Source organism: Lygodium microphyllum, chromosome 13 (genome assembly GCF_053477565.2).
Source record: "Lygodium microphyllum isolate KBCC chromosome 13, Lygodium_microphyllum_v1.1.10, whole genome shotgun sequence".
In the NCBI taxonomy this organism is placed as follows: Eukaryota; Viridiplantae; Streptophyta; class Polypodiopsida; order Schizaeales; family Lygodiaceae; genus Lygodium; species Lygodium microphyllum.
This window is the reverse complement of record NC_141147.1, coordinates 72,230,976-72,255,862: the sequence shown is the minus strand read 5'-3', so window position 1 is coordinate 72,255,862 and position 24,887 is coordinate 72,230,976. Positions and strand designations below refer to the sequence as shown.

Below are 24,887 nucleotides of genomic sequence, written 5' to 3'. Positions count from 1 at the left end.
TCCATCATGGTACGGGCCATCTCAATCACACTATGATTCTTCTGCTCCAATATGCTATTCTTTTGAGCGGTGTTTGTATTGGCAAACTCTTGATGAATACCGTGATTTGCACAAAAGCAAGCAAACTCATCAGAAACAAATTCTTTGCCCTTATCTGATCATAAGGTCTTCAGCTTTTGGCCCGATCGGTTCTCCTCAAAGAGCAACCAATCTTTAAAGTTGGAGAAAGGCTCTGACTTTAGCTTCAAGAAATAAGCCCATGTCATCCTGCTGTAATAATCCACAATTAGCATGAAATACAAGCTTCTGCGAAGGGACACCGTCCTCATTGGTCCACAGAGATTGGTAGAAACAAGCTCCAAGGGTGTTGAAGACCACCTCGAAGCCTTGCTGGGAACAACATCATGAGTGTGCTTCCCACGGATGTAGGATACACAAGGCTACTGGCTCACCACAATATCTGACAAACCTCGAACAAGCTGTTCCTTTGATGCCTTTTGAAGGTAATCATAGTTGAGGTGGCCAAATCGAGCATGCCAAGACTGAGTTTGAGAGGTAAGAAGAAGAGAAGTCAAGGTAGAAGAAGTTTGGGATTTATAGACTCCATTCTCCTCATAACATGAAGAAAGGACCTATCTCAATTCACGGTCAAGAATCCGAAAAGAATCCACATCAAATTCGACCAAAAGGTCAATGACCCATATCTTGTACACCGAAAGTAGATGATATCCCAAGGTTGGCACATAGAGCACCTCAGATGTATGGGCACCACCTCTCGCATCTGGAATAAGATGCATGTCACCCCGTCCCTGAATAGGAATAGACAAACTATCACCAATGAGAATCTAGCCATGCGAAGGCCTCAAATGAACAACACTTGTGCTGAAGGAGTCATGTGCCATGAAGCACCACTGTCAACAATCCACTCCTGAGTGTATGGGACTGTCAATGCAACATCAGAAGCTGTTAGGGTCGAATCTTCAACCACCTCCAGGTGGAGGAAAGTAGTTGATGAGGGAGTAGCTACTTCTTCAGAATCCTTTGAAGATTTCTCCTTCTTCTCCTTGTCGGAGCAATCCTTCTTCCAGTGACGTGTCTTGCCACATATGTGACAAGTGGATTCCTTTTCTTTGTTCTTCTTCCTTTGGTCCTTCACCTTCTTCTAAGAGGACTGGCCAACCAAGACCTCAAATTTAGAAGCGTTGGTTCCTTTCAACTGCTCCTCTTAGTCTAAGACCATAGGAACTAACTCTTCCCATTGAAGAGTCTCAGACCGCCCTGAAGCAATCAAGGCGGAATAAAAGCCATTGAAACGGGGCGGTAACTGTGAAAGAAGAGTTATTGCCATGTCTTCAGAAGTGATCACCTTCCCTGCGTTTTGTACCTGCATCTGAAGCTGCCTTAGCTTGTTAATGTGCTCCCGCATAGAAGATGACTTGTACTCATGGTCCTCATTTGCACTTCCAAAGAAACTCGTTTCATGACGGTCATACGATTGTATATTTGATCAAGCTCCGGCCATATCTCCTAGGCTGCCGTCAAATGCTCAATATGAGAGATAACAGTTGTGGTGCATGAGAGAAATAAAAACGAGCGGATACAAGCATTGAGTTTATCCCAATATCTCTTGGGCTACCATCAAATGCTCAATATGAGAGAGAACAGTTGTGGTACATGAGAAAAATAAATACGATTGTATATTTGATCAAGCTCCGGCCATATCTCTTGGGCTACCGTCAAATGCTCAATATGAGAGAGAACAGTTGTGGTGCATGAGAGAAATAAAAACGAGCGGATACGAGCATTGAGTTTATCCCAATGTGCTTGAACCTTTGCCAACTCCACCTTATCATTGGAAGAGAGTCTGGACTCGTCTCGTGAAGGAGGACGATGAATAGCCTCTGTAATAAGCTAATGTTGTAAGTTTGGCAGACTAATCACCCAAACTTTTAAGAGTCCTAAAAGGTGGGGGCAGAGGGGGTGGTCCATATGCCACAAGTCCAACGGTGCGCCACTGGGGTGAGTACCATAAGGAGCAGTAGTAGGTGGAGCAACTAGAGGAGGAGCCCCTCTTGACTATATAGGGGAAGTATCCTCCATAGATTCAATTGTAGCTTGTTGTGAAGTGTTAGGTTGGAGACCCTTGGACTTAGTACGACACTTCTCATTTATATGGCCCAAGTGCAGATAGTGTGTGTAAAACCTATTCGTTTTAAGGAGTTGCTGCTAAATGGGTTTAGTTTCTTCAGTTCCGTCTGTGGATGCAATTGCGGCTTGTTGTGAAGCTATAGGTTGGAGACCCTTGGTTTTGGTATGAGACTCCTCGTCTACATGGCCCTAGTGCTGGCAGTGAGTACTAAACCTATTCTTTTTAGGGAGTTGCTGCCAGATGGATTTAGTTTCTTTAGTTCCTCCATGGGACTCATACAAGTTCAGCATACGTGGCTCTCCTTGAAGCAACCAACCCATGACATGATCAAAAGTGACCTTGTCTTCTAATGATCCTTGTACAAACATTGTCAAAACTGTCACAAAGGGGCATACTTTGGAGCAATGTTGTCAAGTAGAGTATTTATGAGCGTCCTTGTGCCAACATCTTCAATAAGAGAAGCTAGTTGATCAATCAAGTCTCTAATCTTTGTAACATAATTGTTCATGGAGTCCTCATCAGCCATTTTGGTCCTTTTCATCAATTTATTCTTGAAATACAAAATCCGTATCTCATTTTTTACATAAAACATGCGGACCAACACATTCCATGCATCCTTGGCTATCTTACGTGACTTGAAATGTGTGATAACAGTCTTCTTACAACAAAGGGTAATGATGACCATTGCTTGACCATCTCTCTTATCCCACTTTCTCTGCTCCTTGCTAGCACTTGTAGGTCTTGAAACAGTGGCTGTAGTGGGTCTACAAGTGTACTTGAAGTGACTTTGGATTCGCTTGTACTTGGTCTTGGTTCATCTCCACAAACCCTTGCCAATAAGAATATGTTTCACCATATCAGAAATATGGTCATCTTATGCTTGAAAGTTGAGAGTGCATCCTTCATTAATGGAGGATCCATATTGGAATACACCAGGTGTCCGTGATGGCTCTTCAAGTCTTTGTCATTTGCACTCCTAGGTATTCAACCACACCCCAAGATGAGGGTACTAGATCTATGGTAATCTTGTGCTTGTGAGTGCATTCATTGTATCCTTAGTATGCCTTCGCATTCATGGTCACTTGTATCTATTCAGCTTGTTGACTGCTATGGTATTCATGCTCACTCATCTCATGCTTGTGACTGCATTCGTTTGTCAATGGTGGGTATTAGGTGTTTGTCTGTGTGCTCATGTCTTTTAGGTGTTTTGAATTTGACATCTATGCATTGATTCTATCTTTGCTGTGCCTTCACATTCACCATCACTTGTATCTATTCAGCTTGTTGAATGCCATTGCATTCATGCTCTTATGTCCTCTGCTTATTTTACAAACAGAACCAGATTGGTAGCAAGTATTCCTGTTGCTATGAGATACATGTAGAAAAGAGTAAAGAGGCAAGGTGCTGTTTGTGCTGGGAACCAAGCTTACATAGTGTAATACGTTCTGATGTCCGAAAATGTTCAAAGTCCTTTTGTAACTCAGTTTTGTTTTGGAAACGAGGGTGCTGTTTTTTAGGAAGACTTTTCTTTTCCTCTTTCTTTGCAACCTACTTCAAGTTGAGTATTTCACACATTTAAAAGGATGAACATTTTGTTTATAATTGTATAAATATGGAATGGTGGAGTCTTTAGAAAAACTCAAAGCTGTATTGTCCTCCCAATGTATTTGTGGTGTTTTGGTTACAGGCTGACAAGGCTTATTCAAGGGATCCCTTTACTCAAAGGGGACGAGTGAGAGTGCAACTAAAGCAGGAAGATGGGACTTATATCAACCCAGACATACCTTCTAGTATCTCTCTATGCTTTTCCCATATATTTGGAAATTCAGATGCTGCATAATTCCTTGTTTTCCATCTTGGTTCACGTGCAACAATGAGTATTAAAGTACATTTGATTTAGGAAGCATAGACAAGGTTATGCATTAGATAGTAGAGAAAAATACTTACTGTTTCTGTGCTTTTTATGTGTTACTGCTGATCTTCTTCTTCATGGAATTTGCTGAACTTGTCCATTACAAAAATAAGACATCTTCGTTGAAAATAATGCGTATGTCAGCTTTGACTGTACAACAAGAATCTTTGGGAGCACAATATGTTTATGATGCTCTTTTTGATGGTGTTCAATAGAGTTGTCATGGCGACTGGATTCTCCAGTATCACCTCAATTCAAAATTGCTCCTCCTAACATCTTGGCGCCACTCATGAGGTTTTCTGACACCGATGTCATTGTCTTTTACCCTGACAAAGTGCCTGCTGTTCAAGAAGTGGTGCAGTGCATTTAAAACTTTTGGGAGGTCCTTATATATAGAAGGCTAATCTTGCTTAGTATGGTTTTTTTGATGTGCTCATTTCATATGTGCATCATGAATTGTTTATGCTTGAGATTTTGCCTTTGATGTCTGGACATCAGTTAGTGCACATGCTTCAATTGCCACCTACTAGCTTACATGTTACAGATGTCTTGTTTGGCTGAACGTTCAAGACTTGCTTGACTATCTTCAAGGACATTGCCTGCTATTGCAGCTTTGCTTGGCGAGGTAATATCATTTGCTTTGGGATATAACAAGGAGACTATTCTATTATTGCTATAAAGATTCTGGATGACAGAGCATTGGTGAAAAGTATGTAAGCTTAAATGGGGATTTTGCACAGGCATGTTATGCTTGTCATAAATGTGGATATACATCCCAATAAATGCCCTATTGCACAGGGGTGAAACATGGAAAAAGTTTTATGGTTCAAAAGTTCCAGTTCGCACATGAAATGCCTAGCCATTTCACTCAAGAAATATGTATCACATGTGCACGCGCGCGTGCACACACACACACACACACACACACACACACACACACACATGTAGAGCATGTTGTCAGCCTAATCATTCAGCTGTCTCGCTTTGGACCTACCGAGGTGTGAAATGCCTTATGCTGAAATGAAATGTTTCACGGTCATCATTGAGTATAGTTGAAACCGGACTTCAGAAGTCTAATGAGCAGTAGAGCACATTTTAGCAAACACTTAATTCGGCAAGAAAAATCCACACACCACTAGAGCTAGAGTGCTCTTGCACCAGCCATGATCGTTATCAGCCCCAAAGCTTGGTTCCCCTTTCGGTATTTCTCTAGATTGTTGATATATGCTCAAAATTGGATACAAATAGCTATATATCAATGATTTCTCGTGACACCATTGATCCATGGGTGCACAATTACTTTGTCACCTTCAATGTTGGCTTCCGACCAATTGTAGAGTGTTTAAAAATTGCAAATGAACACTTCAGCTTGCTTAACCCTAAAAATTACAACCAACATTTGAACCCACTTTGTGGAGCATTCGCCTAGATAATTATCCTACATACTCCCCATGCAATCCCATGCTAATCCTCTCACAAATAGAGGGATTTCTTGCAACGGCATAGTGAGGATGTTGCTTTCTTTGCAAAAAGTTTCCCAGACAATGCAATAGACTTGAGATCTTAGAGGGGAAGAAAGTGTCTGAGTCTTTAGGGCTGTAATAACCTTTTTTTTTGGGATATTTGGTTCAAAGTAACACATGCATTGCTGTAAATGGAGTTACAAAGTTGCCAACAAAGGGGCTAGGAGGAGAAGATTGGTTGTTGCCCACACTCCATCCATGTTGTTAGCTCATATTCCATTGCTGAAACCTACAATTTTTGCAGCAAAGAAGATAAGAATGATTGTTCTAAACTTGGGCTGCTGAAAATGAGAGAGAAGGAGCTCCAAATAGTCAAGATAAGGTTTCCAAATGAGTAAGTAGATGCTTCTTAATTAGATCTTGTTTTTGATTAATGGTTGATTAATAACTTAGTCATCAATCATAAGTGAGCTGTTCAGTGGACCAAACTTTAGCTCAAGACTTGCTTTATAACTTAAGTGCCTTAAGTGGGCCATAGTTAGGGGTATTATAATTAAAGTTTCCTAAAAGCATTGTGAAGTTTAATTAAATCATTAAGTTCTTTTCTCATTTTGGTGACATATATTGCTCTTAAAATATTGCAAACGACCTCAATTGCATGCAATTAAGATCCAAGATGGAATACAAAATGGCCAATATATGTTTTTCATCAACCAAGCATATTGCCATTATTGTATTTATTATCAATGTACAATTATTATATATGTTTTCAAGTAACCAAGCAGGTTGTTGTTGTTACTCCATGTACTACCAATGTACAATTATCCATACACGTTTTCAAGTAACCAAGCATGTTGCTATTACTCCATGTTATAGCAATATACATTTTTCCAAGATGGTATACTAGGATACGACTAATCATAATTGTTCAACTCTGCAACTCTAAAAATGATTTCACTACACTAGTATAAAAAAAGTCACCATTAATCTCTTGAGCATCATGCAATGCTCCAAATGTATGCTTTGCTGAGCATGATTGAGCTCCAATTGAAAACATTGAAATAGCTCATGGATCTTTGGATGAAGGAAGGGACTAGTATGTTCGGGCATTTAAATGAATTTCATTCTATTTTCAGCTAGTTGACTTTGCAGGGCTTTGAGTTTAAGGATAATCTTTCTCCCTTGTTTTTGCTTGTGATACTACCTAAGTCATGGGGCACTTTCTATATTGCTATGTGTGCCAATATGCCTAAGGATAGTTTAAAACTCTAGGATATTGAGGGTGTCTTACTTGTAGAGGAGATAATTAGAAAGAATGTAGATGCAGCCTATACTTCTTATGCATTGATTGTTAGGGGTAGACATGATAATAGGAGCGGTAATGACCGTTGTGGTAGAGACTCGCAGATGTCTCAGTCTCGTGGGCAATTTCATAGTAAGTCCCGTGGTCATAAGGCCTCTCTTACATGTCATTATTGTGGAAAGAAGGGTCACATTTGGTCGCAATGCCATAAGATGCGCGATGATAATGCAAAGAAAAATGCAAGGGTAAAGTCCAAGAAAAGTTTGATGATCACATCATTGTTCCTATTAAGTCTAGTGTGAAAAATTGAGAAGATAAATGCCTTGGAGCTTGAGTCGAATGATGATTACGTCTTGGTAGCTTCTTTTCTTGATGCTAGTTAGTTGAGTGATGCCTCATTCACTGTTTCTTAGTATTGGCTGCTCGATTTGGGGGCTTCTTTCCATATTACCCTGCATAAGGATTGATTTTATTTGTATTGTAATATGACAAATTCTGTGAGACTTGAAAATGACTTGGCATTGGATATTATTTGCATTGGTGATATTAAACTACAATCAAATTCAGACAATACTTTTATTTTGCATGATGTACGCCATGTTTCGGCTTTGATTAAAAGTCTACTCTTTGCTAGACAGTTGGATAATGTAGGATATCATGTATTTTTTTGTGATTTCGTGTGGAAGATTACTTGTGAGAATCTAATCTTTGCTTGAGGTGCCAAGGTTGGTAGTATCTATCCCTTGCTTGAATTTGGGTCTATCAATCGTGTTTTGACTTTGGCATTGTCGCCTTGGGCACATGCCCTTAAAAGGAATGAAAATGCTTTTGCGTTTGTAGTATCTTCTGTCCCTTGACCACAAATGTTTTGATTCAAGTGATCATTGTCTTTATGGCTGATAGACACGTAGTTTTCATAAGAATTCTTGCATTATGTGCATGGATGAGCCTCTAGCTCTTGTTCATTCTGATATATGTGGTCCCATGCTTTGTCAATCACTAGGTGTCTTGAAGTACTTTGTGACTTTCATTGATGATTATTTGCATAATATTCCATAAAGCAAAATTCAGATGTATTGGTTAGCTTTCAGTGTTGGCTTTCTCTTGTTGAGAACTAGTCTGGGTATAGATTGAAATGCCTAGGGTCAAATAATGGGGGTAAACATGCCTCCAAAGCATTTGAGCAGCTTTGTGATGAGAGGGGTATTAAGTGTCAGTTGACTGCTCCTTATACTCCACCCCATAATGGTATTGCAAAGCGCATGAATAGGATGATTTAGGAAAGAGTTCGTAATGTGCTAAGCTAAGTAGACTTACCACAATATTTTTGGATTGAGGTAGTTACTATTGCTGTACACTTGATAAATAGATTTTCATGTATTGCTATTGATTGTCAGATTGTAGAAGAGATATGGTTTGGAAAACCTTCATCATATGCTCATTTGCATATCTTCGGATGTGAGGCCTTTTGCCATGCTCCCAAGGACAAGTGCAATAAGTTGGATCCTAAATTAGTGAAATGTATATTTCTTGGTTATTAGGATGTAGGTGAGATGGGCTATCATCTATGGGATCTGTAGGCTAGGAGGGTCATCTATAGCCATGATGTTGTTTTATGAGGAAAAGATGCATAAGTAACTTGAGAAGATAGTTGAGATACATTGGGTGATATTTTAGGAGCCTTCTATTACTGTACAACTAGTTAGACAGCTTGCAGTTGATGTTCCAGTGGCCAATGATCATGATGTTGAATAGGATGTATAGGCTCCGCAGTCTATTTTGAGATAATCTACTAGAGATAGACGTCACTCTGATTGGTTTGAGTCCTCCATGGACTATGTTATGGTGACAGATTTTGGTGAGCCCCTTACTTATGAGGAGGCTATACGTAGAGGTGATAGTCATGCTTGGGGGAGGGCCATGCAGTGAGAGTATGACTTATTGCAGAAAAACTGTATATGGAATTTGGTTCCTTTGCCCAATGGGAAACATGCATTACTGTGCAAGTGGGTATACAAGTTGAAGGGTATCCTTGGAAGCTCCAAGCTAGCATATAGGGCCAGATTAGTTGCTAAGGGTTTTATGTAGGAGCATGGTGTTGACTTTGATGAGGCATTTTCTCTTGTAGTCAAGATGACTACCTCTACGCTTAGTATTGGCCTTGGTTACTTAGTTAGATCTAGATCTCTATCAGATGGATATTAAGACAACTTTCTTTCATGGGGACTTGGATGATGAGATTTATATGCCGTAGCCTAAGGGATTTCAAGAAAAGGGTAGGGAACACCTAGTGTGCAAGTTGAGAAAGAGCATTTATAGTCTTAAGCAGGTACCTAGGAAATTGTATTCTAAGTTTGATGCATTTATGTGGTTACAATTTTACTTCCATAGTGATATGGATCCGTGTCCTTACTTGAAGAAGGCTCATGATGGCAGCCTTATTATCTGGTACTTTATGTGGATGACATGTTGATTGTTGGGAGAGCTCACGATGAGTTGGATACTTTGAAAACTCAGCTCAAGAAGAGCTTTGAGATGAAGGACATGGGACAAATCTCATATATTCTTGGGATATTCATCATATGTGATTACTCTCAAGGGTTCCTTTACTTGTCATCGAAGGAGTACATACAAAAGGTCCTTGAGTGTTTCCATATGCAAGATGTTAAGCCTATTGGTTGTTCTTTATCTTCTCATGTTAAGGTTAGTCAGACAGATTGTTCCTAATTAGATGAGCAGAAGGTCGAGATAATCAAGATCCCTTATGCATTTGTAGTGAGCAGTTTGATGTATGCCATGAGAGCCACTTGCCTTGACATAGCATTTGCAGTGGGACTTGTAGCATGCTATATGGCTACACTTGGCCGATGACATTGGGACATCATGAGGTACTTGAAAGGCACTATAAACATGAGCATTTGCTATGGTGGTCAGGATACTATAGTTGTGGGTTACATTGACTCCGACTATGCAGGACATGCAGATAGTAGGAAATCCACCTCCGGGTATATCTTCACTTTTGTTGGAGTTACTTATTCTTAGATGTCTAGGGTGCAAAAATGTAGGGCCTTATCTACTACTTAGGCAAAGTATATTGTAGCCATAGAGGCTTGTAAGGAGGCTTTATGGTTAGGCTGTCTAGTACCAGGCCTTGGTATTACTGTTACTCTTACACTGCATTCAAATTCTATGAGTATTATTGTAATAGAGGCGTGAAATTTTAAGATGCATTAATCTTGCCAATAATATTTGATTAAGTTATTAATCAAATGTGCAAGGTTGTTTAGCACATGTGATGCACATGGTAGTTATTTCATGGTAACAGGCCAAGGATCCCGAGGATGCAATGGGTGCCAAAGATAAAAGTTGTGATAAGTCATACTAGTTGGGTTTTGGAGTTAGTTGATATTGGTTTTGACCCTAGCATAGTTATTTGGCCAACAAATGTCAATGGTGACACTAGAGACTAGCATTAAGCAATTACTTAATGCCAGTCTAAGGGTCAATAGAGGTTGGGGATCACTTTTCAGAGTGAAGTAGTATAGAAGCATATGACCAAGAGTGAGAGTGAACATTGAGAGAAGAGAGATATTCAAACTTCTCCAAAATTAGTCGACTGCTGTCAAGGTCTCTAAATGGCTGATCTGCTCCAAATGGTGGTACAATTGTAATAAATGTAGTCCAATTGCATAGAAAAAATGGAAAAATGATGACAATCTCTCTTAGGCAGTCGTGGACCAAAAAGATAGTGGTAGGAGGTGTCAACCAACTGACAGACCATGGAAATGCACAATAAATGTGCCTAAAATAGAAGAAATGTACTCTAGAATGGTAGAGCTCCCATGTCTCTGTTAGACTCTGATAGGAGTTCACAACTAGGAGATGACAGACTGACATGAATAAAATAGACATCTAACAATTTCATGGTAATAGGCCAAGCATAGTTGTCAAGTACGAAAGGTACAATATGGTACGGTATAATAAAATACTGTACTAAATAGTATCTTATGATTTTATAAGGTATGGTATGATATTAGTACAAAAAAAAAATTTAAGATGATTTTTTAAATAACAAAAAACCATAAATCATTAAATGATAGATCATAGAATACATGTTTAAAGTGGAAATAGCCATTTCATTACAGTAGAAGATGAACATGAGGGTGACCATCGCGGTCGCACAGGCTGCGTAAAACTTACGATACAACTACAGTCTAGTATATTTAATACAAAAAAGAGAGAGACCTATGAATCTATGATGAGGTATCACTATCATCATCATCATCATCATCATCATTAGAACTATCTAAGTGTTCATCAAGAGAGTTTGAAGATGAATCGGCATCGGATGATGAGACACACTCATACTTATCCTCACTAATGAGATTACCATCATCATCAAATTATGGCCGCCCTAGGTGGCAACTGTGTAGGCAAATGGGGGATATTATCATGAGGTACATGATGTGAGCTATTAGAGCCCGTCTTACATATGTTTGCAAGCCACTCGAACCACCTCTCCTCGATGATGGAGAGCGTCGAATGACCATGCCCCTGCTACCACCTACTCGAACTCCTTGCCCACGGGCATGTTGGCTGCGAGTGTCACGAGTATTTGCTACTATAAGCTCTCTATAGAGCTCTGCAAAAATCATCTTCTTCTCCTCGTCCACCTCCTTATGTATACTCGGAAGAGTGTCACCCGTCAACTTGAATGTATCAACATTCACCTATATAATGCAGTGATGCATGTAAGATTGTAAATGCTAAAGTCTAAATTGTAAACTATACAACTCAAAGTTTAAAGTTTAAAACAACAAATTTTAAAATTTTATGGTTAAGTGTTTAAACCTTACCTTCTTCAACTACCCATGCTCATCATAGCTCTCATCATGTGTAAGTTAGTACAACAATAGACTAGCCGCTCTAACTGTCGTGTGTTGTCACTAAATTGATTGCTTATTACGCATTTTCTATTTAATAAATTCATGTCAATAAATTAATGACTCACTTTTCTTTCAGTGTTGATGATGATCTAGCATGGCCATGAGACCATTTAGAGACCAGTATTCCTAGTGCATCACTTAATGGGGTGATCAAAGCACTGTGACGGGGATATTTGGTACAAGGAGTACAAGTTATAAAGGGGGAAAGAAGTGTCTGCTAAGTGTAAGAGTGTATACAAGAACCAAGGAGTTACACATAAATGAAGATGAATTGAGTTCTAAGAAGAGGAAGTGGATTAGCATTGTATATATGTATTTATGTGTGCATCCAGGGACGCTTGGGAATGTTTTACTTGTGTGTAATGAGCATTACACTCATTTGGGGTCATCCTCTTCCCTACAAGTCAAGGTTTAAGGTCTTTTCTTTCATTAAGAAAGACAAGAGAGGGAATTCTCTCACTAAGAAAGATGAGAGACGTGATCCTCTGGAAGTGAGGAGAGAAGTGATTTTCTCTTTCTAAGGTCTAAAATGACACAAGCTTTTGTGTGGAATTCAATTTAAGGTTGAGGCCCAAGGCAATCTAATGAACTCTCCTTATCTATGACTCAAGGTGGTTGCATGGACCACAAGTTAAGAGTACAGTTTAAAAAGCTGTTTTTTGGAAAATCCATTTTTAAAATATATCGCAATAGAAAACGATCTCTAAAAACGGGCCGCGTGGGTTATCGAAAACAACGAGATCTACAACTTTCGTGTTGGACATTTTCTCATCCAATTGACGCACAAAGAGATATCTCGAAATTAGTGCTGCAGAGTGGAATAACCACATCTTGCATGAAGATCAACTCAACTCTCTCCAAGAAGAAAAGCTCTTGAAAGCCTAAAGAGGAGGCTCTCCTTGGGTGTAAGAGAGAGGTGAAGGAAGCATCACTTTGTATGTATCCAACAGGAGAAGAGAAGGTGCAAGTGCTGCGGAAGCCCTGCTGAAATCAAGTGCTGCGGAAGCTCTACTGAAATCAAGTTCCAAGAGGAGAAGAGAAGGTGCAAGTGTTGCGGAAGCTCTGCTGAAATCAAGCGCCAAGAGGAGAGCCCTACACAATATGTGTAGGAGAGAAGGAGACTTAAGAAGGATCAAAAGGTGCCAACTTCCAAGTTGTGCAAGTGTTGATTTTGTTTCCAAGATCTACAAGTAAGAACTGGCTTATGTGTAACGGAGGAGCTTGCTCCTTGTCAATAATATAAGGGGGGGGACTGGCCCATCTTCCAGTCCCGAGTGTGTTGCCAATTTCTCTACCTCTTTCTCGACATCTTTCTTTTCTCTCATCTATTCTCTCTCTGTGCCAACATAATATTCGCCATATATATTTTAAGTATATAAGAAAGTCGAGCATGTATCTCGGATTCTATAACAGTGGTATCAGAGCAGGTCTCTTTGCTTTTCTCAAAGTAAAGGTGATCCTTGCAAGAAGAAGATAAAGATGCAACTGATGAAGCCCCTACAAGTGAGGAATTATAGGCTAAATTGACAGAGTATTGTAGCTTGTTGGAGATTCCCGAAGTACGTCAATTGATTGATAGCTTAAGGGCAAGGAAAGAAGTTACTTATGAAGGACCGAATCCTCCAAAAGATGGTGATACTGGAGGAAACACCATTGCACCAATTGATGGTGAAGATGCAAAGTATCCAATTGTTGAGAAGTTTCCTAGAAGGAAAAAGGATTCTTGGGTCAAGAAGAGTAAAAAGACCTCACCTCGAGTGAGGCGGATAAGGAGGGAGTCATCTCCCTTAGCAACCAGCTACTCCCCTGATTACTCAAGTTCCTCCTCCTCCTCCTCTTCTAGTTTCTACTCTTTTGATTCTAAGTCTCATGCAATCCGCAAACGGACAAAGAGGGACCATAAGAGGAGCAAGCTTAAGAAGACTAAGACTTTCAAGTTTGGGGATAAGGACATAAAGTTTGACTCTTACATGTAAGAGAGATCCTACTAAGGCGTTAGCCTTTGTCAGGCAATTTGAAGTTGCTTTTTCTGATGGTAATTTCTCAGAAAAGTCCAAGCTAAGGCATGTAGGCATGCACTTGAAAGACACCGCTAGCAATTGGCGGTTGACTCTCATTTTGGAGGGAAGGAAACCTACAACTTGGGAAAAGTTTAAGAAGAAGTTTTATGCTCAGTTCTTGCCTCCTGATTTTGAGAAAGATGTCAAGGAGTGGGATTGGCTAGGCCAGAAAGAGCATGAAAAGGTCACTAGTTATGTGGAGGTCTACTCTTCTCAAGGTTACTCCTTTCATGGAGATCAGCGATGAAGAGAAGAAAAGGAAGTTTCAAGCTGGCCTACTCCCTCATTTACATAGAATCATGAATGTGTATCCATATGAAACCTTATCTCACATGATGGAGCTTTAATTTGGTCAAGCCCTAAATATCTTATGTGATGAAGTGGTCAAAAAACTAGTAAAGAAAATCAACGCTAAGCTCTGCTCAAGAGTTCTATCGAATCCTAGTAACTTCACTAAAAAAAGCTATCATACGATTTAACATTGCCATCATAGCTGAAAGTTTGCATATACCTGGTACATCTCGAAAGTTGGAGATGAGTTCTTATAGAGCTAGACAAGAGCAGCTCTATGATCAACCAAGAGACAGGACTAATCGAAGAAGACCTACCTTTACCCATGACCAATATTCAAAGCCAGAGGGTAATAAGAAGAAGCGCAAGTATCTTTCACCCTCTGAGATACAAAAGTACAAAGAGGAAGGAATGTGCTTTCTTTGTGGTGAGTTAGGGCATATGAAGCCTGATTGTCCTCACAAAAGGAAGGAAGCAAATGTGGTTAAAGATCCTCGTCCGCCATCCTCAAATTCTGTTTCGGATATGCAAGCTAATAGTCGTTCAAATGAGAAGAAAATACAACTCTTAAAGGGTTGGGGGACACTCAACAATCAACGAGTTTTAATACTCTTTGATCTAGGGTCCATAGATAATTTTGTGTCAGCAGATATTGTTGAAAGGCTACAAATTCCACGGGACCGATTGCGAACACCGATTGGATCAGGTTCGGCATTTGAAGGACTTACAACCAATTCTACTCCTATTCAAGGGAAGTTGAATCTTAGAATTGGGGATTACCGCGACTAAGAATATTTTCTACTTGCACCCATAGGTAACTGTGATGTTATCTTAGGCATGCCTTGGTATTACAAGATTAGACCTCTTCCCGATTTTGTTAAGAAGACCCTTGCATTTCAATTCAAGGGTCGGAACATAGTATGCATTGCTGATGCTGGAGATTGGCCTGTGCCAATGGTTAGTTATGTTAGCATTTCTAAAGAAATGAAGAAAGCTATTTCTACGTACATGATTTTTGTGAGAGAGTCAAAAGAAACTAATGATTCAAGGGCACTTAGTGCCTCTAATGAACACACAATACCAACTAATGCTTCTAAGTCTCAGACTTTAAAAAAACCCCTCTCTTTAATTGATCAAGCTAGACATGATTTTGTTAAACAATATGAAGATTGTTTTAGTGATTCACTCCCAGGAGAGTTACCTCCTAAGTGCCCGAAAGATCACACAATTGATCTTATCCTAGGTAGTTCACCACCTAACCAACTGCCTTATCGAGTAAGTGCAAGTCAGCAAGAGGAGATCCTAACACAAGTAAACGAATTGTTGGAAAAAGGGTTAGTTCAACCTAGCTCTTCTCCATAGTGCTCTCCAGTCTTACTCGTTAAAAAGAAAGACGGTCCTTTCCGTATGTGCATAGACTACAGATCTTTGAACAAGATCACAATCAAGAATCGTTTTCCGATCCCAAGGATAGATGATATTTTGGATAAGTTGCAAGGGGCTAGTATCTTTAGTCACATTGATCTCAAGAGTGGCTATCACTAGATACGAATAGCACGTGAAGATGTTCATAAGACAGCTTTTTGTACGACATTTGGACTATACAAGTTTTTAGTCATGTTTGGTTTGACTAATGCACCCGCTACATTCACCTACACAATCATCAATGCAGTGATGCACGTAAGATTGATCATGATTCATTGTAAATACTAAATGCTAAAGTCTAAATTGTAAAGTATAAAGTTTAAACTTCAAAGTTCAAAGTTTAAAAGTTAAAACAACAAATTTTAAATGTTATGGTTAAGTGTTTAAACTTTATTTGCTTCGGACTACCCATGCTCATCATAGCCCTCATCATGCGTAAGTTAGTGCGGCAATAGACTAACCGCTCTAACTGTCGTGTGCTAAGCCAATTGCGAATCTTTGTGTGAATGAGAGAATAGGCACTCCAGTTTCTCTCACATGCACTTGAAGAGCAATCTTGGGCAAGGACCCTCATGGTTAAGGGCTGAAGGGTCTCCAGTGCGTATCCAAAATTTTGCCACCAAAATAAAGGCTTCACAAGTGACTCTCTTCTCCAACAAGTGGGAGAAGCAAAAGCCACATGCCCTCTCTGATCTGCATAGCATCCTAGCTCCTCTAGCACTGCATTGTGGTCATCAACAGGGACCACACGAGTCAAATAAGCAAGCTGGTCTGAATGGAACTCTCTATCATCCATGACCGCCGGTGACTTGTAGGCTGGATGTACCAATGCAGCAAAACCATGGATGGGCTTATGCATCCATGCCCATCTCCTCTCTGCTATCTCTAAAACATGTGCACGCTATGTCTCTGTGATCAATGTATAAGCACGTGCCTCCGCCAATGCTGCTCCAAAGAAGTGAACGAGAAGGCCCATGGTGGACCCCTCGCAATCACTCATACGTAACACCCTGTAAAAGGGAGTCACAACAATGACAACGGCATGGACTTTTTGCCAAAACTGCTCATTAAGACACAAGCGGTGCATGGCTTTGGCCTCCTCTGTCTCATGCTCATCCCACTCATTCCATAGAGTAGATACCACTGTCTAACGCAAGGCGGACCGCACCTCATAAAGGAGCTCTAGCAATAACCACATGTAAGCAAAGCGAGTTGAAGAAGGCTTCTTCAACTCAAGTGTGCTATGCTTACGATACATTGCAAGCACCTTTACCTTTACCGTGAAGAATGTGACAATTGATGTAGCTTTGTGGACCACCCTCTTCATCCACTTGAGCTTCCCAATGTCCTCCATAAGCAAGTCTAAACAATGACTTGCACATGGAGTCCACACAATGGTAGGGAACTCGACCTCAAGTAAACGGCCCATGCGCTGACAATTCGATGCATTGTCGATAACAACTTGACTACATTTGAGGGGCCCACCTACAACCACAATTTACAAATTACAAGTTATGTATAAATCAAATTTCAATTATGAATCATGAATGATGATATTATGATTTATCATTATGAAAGAAAGTGAAACAAATTTAAAAGGCAAATTGCAATGTATATCTCAATGATAGCTTGTCGAATGTGGCAGTAGATGAATGCGCCCGTCGTTTTTCTCCCCCTCTTGCCGGTATCTACGGCCCGCAAAAAGTAAGTGCCGAGTAGACATGAGACAAGTATGTTGATGATGCCCCGTTTCTTATGATCACTCCATCTGTCAGTGAGAATGGAGCAACCATATTTTATCTATGCGGCCCGAATAGGATCTCTCCTTCTCTTCATCAATCTTTCTCGTCCTCATGTCGTTGTATGTGACACTGGTCTATCCTTCACATGGACCCACATTGGCAATGGCTTTTACCATCTTCTTCCATTGCTCTTGCTTTAGGACATTGAATGCAAGATTGCACTCAATCACCGTGCGTGCAATTTCAATGTCTGCAAGTCGTTGCCTTTCTCTAAGAAAGGCAACCGATCCACGCACATGACAGGGTGCTTGAGAGAGTGACGATTGTCTCTCCGGCACCGCATGAGTCTCCACTCTTTGTCTTTTACCAGAGCCGGATGCAGATGTGGAGCCCCCACTACCAATGGTAGAGGCCTCTCCCGCATTAGTTGAAGATACGCCCACATTGGATGCTTCCTCATTAGTAGGCATACGAGTTGGTGCCGATAAGCCACTTCCTCCTCCTCTTGTGGATCCCCCTCTCATCTTGGCGAGAATCTCCTCCACAATGTTTGGAGGGATCTCCTTGCATGGAGCAACTTGCCCCCCGTCTTGGAAAGATGTTGGAGAAGTCGAGTTGCACCACTTGTATAGCGCTTTTCGCAATACTTGCATGTCCAATGGTGGGAGTTGGACTTCTTTATGTCCCTCTCCACATGGATCGTATGCAAATTGAAGGCCTCATGCTTCTCATGAGTCATGGTGCCGATGACGAATAAAGAGAGAGAGAGAGAGAGAGAGAGAGAGAGATGCTTGAGTCTCGACTCTCGACTCTTGAAAGTTGAAACTTGAGTCTTAAAAGTTGAAAGGGAGACTCGAAAGGCCCGAGGGTTGGGATAAAGTTGAAAGAGCAAGAGTGAGAGAGAGGGAATGGGAGATGAGAATGGCAAATGCTTTGATAGGGTATGGGATAGAGGGGATGGGATATGAGATTTGACTCTTTGAGAATGGCAAATGCTTCAATAGGGTGCGGGAAAGAGGAAGACGAGAATGGTAACTTGTAAGTGCTTGCTGAATTGGTGTGGAAGCATGGAGGAGAGGACCACCTTTGTAGATGGGAGAAGGGTCAAAGTTCAAAGTTTAAACATTCAAAGTCTAAAGAGAGAAGGAATCCAAAGTCTAGACTCTAAAGAGAGGGCTGCAAGCTGGAGCTTGGAAGGAATCCAAAGAGGAGCATTAAGTTTTGCTTGGATGATGGCTGGAATTTGGAAAAGGGGGGTGGGGTGAGGTATCCAAGGCTTCCCACCCCCACAAAAAGTGCAAAGTGCACACTGTAGCTTGTAGGAAAAGCGCAAGAAACACAGGACGCGGGAGCGTAGGAATTTACGCGAAAAGAGCACGCGCAGGCCAGGTGGCTGAAATAGGCCAGTTTTTTCGTACGAAATCGTACTGTACGGTACTGTACGGATTGTACCGTACGGATCGTTTCGTACCACGTACGGAGGCAACTATGATACTATAGGAGGTTTATACAAGATTTTGCATATGTTGCATCTCCTCTACATGACCTTTCTAAGAAGCGAATGCCTTTTTGTTGGGGATTAAGGCAACTACAAGCCTTTGAAAGAATTAAGTTTCTTGTGACTCAAGAACCTGTTGTCATAGTTCCGGATCTTCAAAAACCTTTTGAAGTTCACTGCGATGCGTCTGGGGATTGCATTGGAGCTGTGCTTAACCAAGAGCATCATGCAGTAGCATTTGAGAGTTGACGCCTCAAGGACCATGAGCTACATGCTCTAGTATATGAGAAAGAGCTTATGGCGGTGGTACATGCTCCTCAAGTATAGAAACACTATTTACTTGGTGCAGATTTTGTTATTAAAACAGATTATCAAAGTCTAAGATACTTTCTCACTCAGAAGAAGCTCTCAGAGAAACATATGCGTTGGGAAAATTTCTTATCTATTTTTCATTTTCAAATCCTTTACACATCTGGAACTAAGAATATAGTAGCAGATGCTCTATCAGGGCAACCTCGAGTGAATGCAATCACAATTGTTCACCATAATGAGTTCATGGATTTACCCAAAATGTATGCAATTGATTCCGACTTCTTAACCATATGGGATCAACTTAACTCAAGTCAGTCGATTACACCTTACTCGATTTGAGATGGTTATTTGTATCATCATCAAGCAATTTGTGTAGCATTACCATTGCGACACAAGGTAATGGATGAAGCACATGCATCTCCATATACTGGATATAGGGGTATTCTACCCACTACTCAAGCATTGGAAATATATTTCTTTTGGCCCACTCTTAGAGCTGACATTGAAAGATATGTCCGCGAGTGCAAGATATGTCAAAAAGTAAAGTATGACAGGCATAAATCACCTGGTCTACTAAAGCCATTACCTATTCCCAATGAGCCTTGGGAAAGTATAGCCATGAACTTTATCATGGAGCTTCCTCGCACACAAGCAGGCAATGATGCAATTTGGACTATCATTGATAGATTCAGTAAGCAAGCTCACTTTATACCTGTGCGAAAGACAATCAAAGCCGATCATATGGCTAAGCTATTCATTGCTCATATATTCAAGCATCATGGTATGCCTAAGTCCATTATAAGTGATCGAGATCCCCGCATGACCAGCCTCTTTTGGCAAGCTCTCTTCGAGAACCTTGGGACAAAGGTAAAGTTTTCATCCTCTTATCATCCTCAAACGGATGGGCAGAGAGAAAGTGCTAATTCTACTATTTTGGACCTTTTGAAATCCTATGTCTCTGATAATCAAAGAGAATGGGAAAAGTATTTACCTTTAGTAGAGTTTGCATACAATAATACGGTGCACTCTAGTACCGGTAAGGCACCCTTTGAGGTTATCTATGGTAAGCCTCATTTACCACCCATTCTTCTTACGAAGGATAAGATCTTTGCAATAGATGAGTTTGTTAGAGACATTGATACAACTTTCACTCAAGTAAAAGCTGCTATCCAAAGGACACAAGAGAAGCATAAACGCGAAGCAAATAAGCATCGTCGTAAGTTAGATCTCAAGTTGGGACAGTATGTTCTTCTTAAGTTTGAGAAGGCTCGCTTGAAGAAGCAGAAAGGTCAAAAGGGTAAAATGGTTAAGCTTTCTAATCGCTATTATGGCCCTTTCAAGATCACAAATAAGATAAACGATGTGACTTTTTGTTTGGATCTACCAAGTCATAGGAACATTCATAATGCTTTCCATATAAGTTTGCTACGTCCCTATATTGGAGAACCTCCAATGGAACCAATCAAGGAAGATTTACCTGACATAGAAGAAACAGAAGAGTTCCTTGTGCCTGAAAGAATTTTATACCATCAGGACAATACTCTAAGGTCAGGCAAGGTATTACGGAAGTATCTGGTTAAGTTTAAGAATTATCCCTCATTGGACGCTCAGTTTATGACTGAGAGAGAACTACAAGACTTTCCAAATCTTCTTAAGGACTATGTATCCTCTCTATAGTTGAGGTCAAATGTTTAGAAGCCGGAGGGATGTCACTAAATTGATTGCTTATTATGCATTCTCTATTTAATAAATTCATGTCAATAAATTAATGACTCACTTTTCTTTAAGTGTTGATGATGATCTAGCATGGCCATGAGACCATTTAGAGACCAGTATTCCTAGTGCATCACTTAATGGGGTGATCAGAGCACTGTGACGGGGAAATTTGATATAGGTAGTACAAGTTATGAAGGGGAAAAGAAGTGTCTGCCAAGTGTAAGAGTGTACACAAGAACCAAGGAGTTACACATAAATGAAGATGGATTGAGTTCTAAGAAGAGGAAGTGCATTAGTATTGTGTATATGTATTTATGTGTGCATCCAGGGACGCCTGGGAATGTTTTACTTGTGTGTAATGAGCATTGCATTCATTTGGGGTCATCCTCTCCCCTACAAGTCAAGGTTTAAGGTCATTTCTTTCATTAAGAAAGACGAGAGAGGGAATTCTCTCACTAAGAAAGACGAGAGACATGATCCTATGGAAGTGAGGAGAGAAGTGATTTTCTCTTTCTAAGGTCTAAAATGACACAAGCTTTTGTGTGAAATTCAATCTTAAGGTTGAGGCCCAAGGCAATCTAATGAACTCTCCTTATCTATGACTCAAGGTGGTTGCATGGACCACAAGTTAAAAGTACAGTTTAAAAAGCTATTTTTTGGAAAATCCATTTTTAAAATATATTGCAATAGAAAAACGATATCTGAAAATGGGCCGTATGGGTTATCGGAAACAGTGAGATCTACAACTTTCGTGTTGGACGTTTTTTCATCCAAACAACACACAAAGAGATATCTCGAAATTAGTGCTGCAAAGTGGAACAACCACATCTTGCATAAAGATCAACTCAACTCTCTCTCCAAGAAGAGAAGCTCTTGAAAGCCTATAAAAGAGGAGGCTCTCTGTTACATTTATGGTGTAATACTTGGGGAATAAGTGCGAAAGAAGACCGTCCGGGGGCCTTGAGTACCCGAACGGGGTCAAGGGGAGCCTAGGAAGTGAGTGAGTTTTAAAATAGTATAACTTACCTGAAGGAGATGGCTGGCGAGAGAGAGACACGACTTGGGGTTCTAGCTAGTAACTTCCTAGACGTGGCTGAGGGGAGAATCGAAGACAACTCTCTCGTGCTTCTTTCGAGATATAGCTGAGTGGGGGGGCATCGATTGAAAGGACTCCCGCATTTCATATTGGTATCAGAGCCGCTTTGATCACGTCCGTGATGGCGATCATGACGGGGACTGCAGCCGGGTCATGTTAGTCGTCGCTTTCTGTGTTGGCGATGGCGATCGCGACGAAAACTGTAGTCACGCTACGTTAATCGTTACCCTTTGTGTTGGCGACCACGACGGATGGTTTCAAGCCAGGCCACGCTAATCGTCAATGTCCGTGCTGGCGATCACGGTGGGACTAATTCTCGCTTTTAATACTTCTGGTCATAGCTTGTGTTTTCACCCGACCTGGCGGAGATGATTAATCACACCCTTACCTAGCGCTCTTGCTGACAGGCCGTGTTCCCAGCTGCTCCGTTCTTCGCACCATCTCTACCTTACAGTGATCATCGACATCTGCCCTATCTTTGTAATCAGGGAAGTACCTCATCTTTGTATGCAAATTTCTTATATTTGCTTTTCATTTCGAGTGTATAGATGGAGGGGAAAGAGAGAGAGGGGGTAACCGAAGGCTCTAGTTCCGGGGACCACCCTATGGTGGATCCCCATGAAACGGAAATACAAGGAGAACAATGGGAAGAATTTTTTGCTATACGAGAACAATTTGATAATCTAACTGCTCGTGTGCAAGCACAGGGGGTTCAAATGGAGTTGCTAACTCAATCAGTCATAGAAATAAAATCTCAATTAGCCTTATTACTAGAAAGGAATAAAGGCAAGGTAGAGATCTCAGATATTTCATCTTCATCGAAAGATCTAGATGTGACTATGCGAGACCCTAGGGAACCCCACCAAAAGCTGAGGGATAACCCTGTGTTAAAAGATATGAAATCCCCTCAGTTTCATGGGGAGGAAAAAGACATAAATAAAGACACTATTTTTAATTTCCTCCAAAAATGGGAAGATATGCATAAATTAAAGAATACTCCACCACATCTTCAAGCGCTGGAGGCTAGTTTAACCTTGGGGCCAAAGGCATATAAATAGTGGAGAACTTTAAAGGAGGCAAATAAAATACCTGAAACTTGGGCTCAATTTGAATTGGTCTTTTTGAAAGAATTCCTTCCTGAAAATGAAATGGAAAGAAATTGGGAAGATTGGGATTTTGTCAGACAAAAGGGAAGACCTTGTTGACATATCTCGAGGAGTATTGTGAGATAATCCTCAAATTGGAGGGAATAGATGAATTTCAAAAGACAAGAGGATTCATAAGGGAACTAGACAAGGCCTGTAAAAAGGAAGTGAAAAGGAGTTCACCTAAGATGTTTGAAGAGGCAATGAAATTTGCATTAATCAATGAAGATAATACGCGTCCAGGTGCACTCACTAGTCTCACTGATACGGAGCCCAAGACTAGGGAATTTGAAGCCTCAAAATTTGTAGGCAAATCTAAAAGAAAAATGCCATTCCTTAAGGGTAAGAAACAACCCTTTGAAAAGAAACAATATGTAAGGCCAAAGTTAATTCAAGATGACTTTGATAAGGCCAAAAAAGAAAGGCTGTGTTTCAACTGCCTATCTCCTAACCATGCTGCCTGAAATTGCCCTCAAAGGAAAAAGGGGGAAGATAAAGGAAAGGATAAGGACAAGGGCAAGGGAAAAGAGAAACAAATCCATGTAGTGCAGACCCTGAAATTAAAGGGGCATGAAAAGTATAAATCTTTAGAGGTCTTGCACAAGGATGTGCAACACAGGTGTTGTATGTCAACTTCTATGTGGTAGCCTACCTTTGGGCCACATGATTTAGTTAGAGTGCATGGATTGATAGCGGGAAAGAGGGTTAGAGTCATGATTGATGACTCTACCACCCACAATTTCATAAATTATGCACTTGTCAAAAAGTTGAAAGTTCCCCAACAAAAGAGTGAGCATCAATATGTTGTTCGTATGATGCAAGGTCAGGATAATAAAAATATGGGATACAATGGTATCCAATTTGGAAATCGAGATCCAAGGATATAAAGATAAGCTTGATTTCCAAATTATGAATATGGAAAGAGCTGATATTGCTTTAGGGAGGGAGTGGCTATGGGGATTGGAACTATCCTTAAATTGTAGTTATTATCATAATACACTAGAATTTGAAAGGGATGGTAAGACTTTTGTGATTCAAGGTGAACATGAAGTATTTAATAACCCTTTGATGTGTTCCCTTGAAGTTCAGAAGCTGATAAAGAAGAAAGCTTGTGAGGTATGTATGTTATGGTCCCTCCCTGTACACGACACTTTTACTTTTTGTAATATAAAGCAACAATTTTCTTATGTTTGTGAGTTAAATGTAAAAAATGAATTAAGTGGTTTGTTAGATGAATTTAAAGATGTGTTTCCTTTTGATTTACCAAGTGGCCTTCCACTAGATATGGGTGATGTATATCACCCAATTGATATAGATAGGGATACACACCCTATTTCTAAGCCACCTTATAAGCTAAGTGAAACACAGCACCAAGAAGTTGAAAGACAAATTAAGGATTACCTTGATAAAGGGTTTATACAACCCAGCAATTCACCTTGGGCTTCGCCAATTTTATTGGTAAAGAAAAAAGATGGTTCTATGCGACTTTGTGTTGATTATAGAGCACTTAATAAGATAACTGTGAAGAATAAGTTTTCTATGCTCAGAATGGAAGATCTTTTTGATCAATTACAAGGGGAAAAATTCTTCATAAAGATTGACTTAAGATCAGGCTGTCACCAAGTAAGAATTAAGGCCCAAGATGTTCCTAAGACGGCATTTCGTACTAGATATGGGCATTATGATTTTTTGGTGATGCCTTTTGGCCTCACTAATGCGCCAGCTACTTTTATGAAGCTGATGAATAGTGTGTTACGGCTCTATCTAGGACACTTTGTAGTAGTTTTCTTGGATGATATCTTGATCTTTAGTAACAAGAGGTCAAATAT

The 24,887-nt window shown here is 40.3% G+C and overlaps 1 protein-coding gene across 1 annotated transcript in view; it reads left to right on the top strand.

Moving 5' to 3' along the window:
• LOC148026753 (signal recognition particle 19 kDa protein, putative / SRP19) overlaps positions 1–24,887 on the top strand; it is a 99,051-nt gene that overhangs the window by 13,304 nt on the left and 60,860 nt on the right. Inside the window, exon 2 of the mRNA XM_087691248.1 lies at positions 3,837–3,939. Coding sequence (XP_087547374.1) covers positions 3,837–3,939 — 103 coding nt within the window. The remainder of the gene's footprint in view (positions 1–3,836; positions 3,940–24,887) is intronic.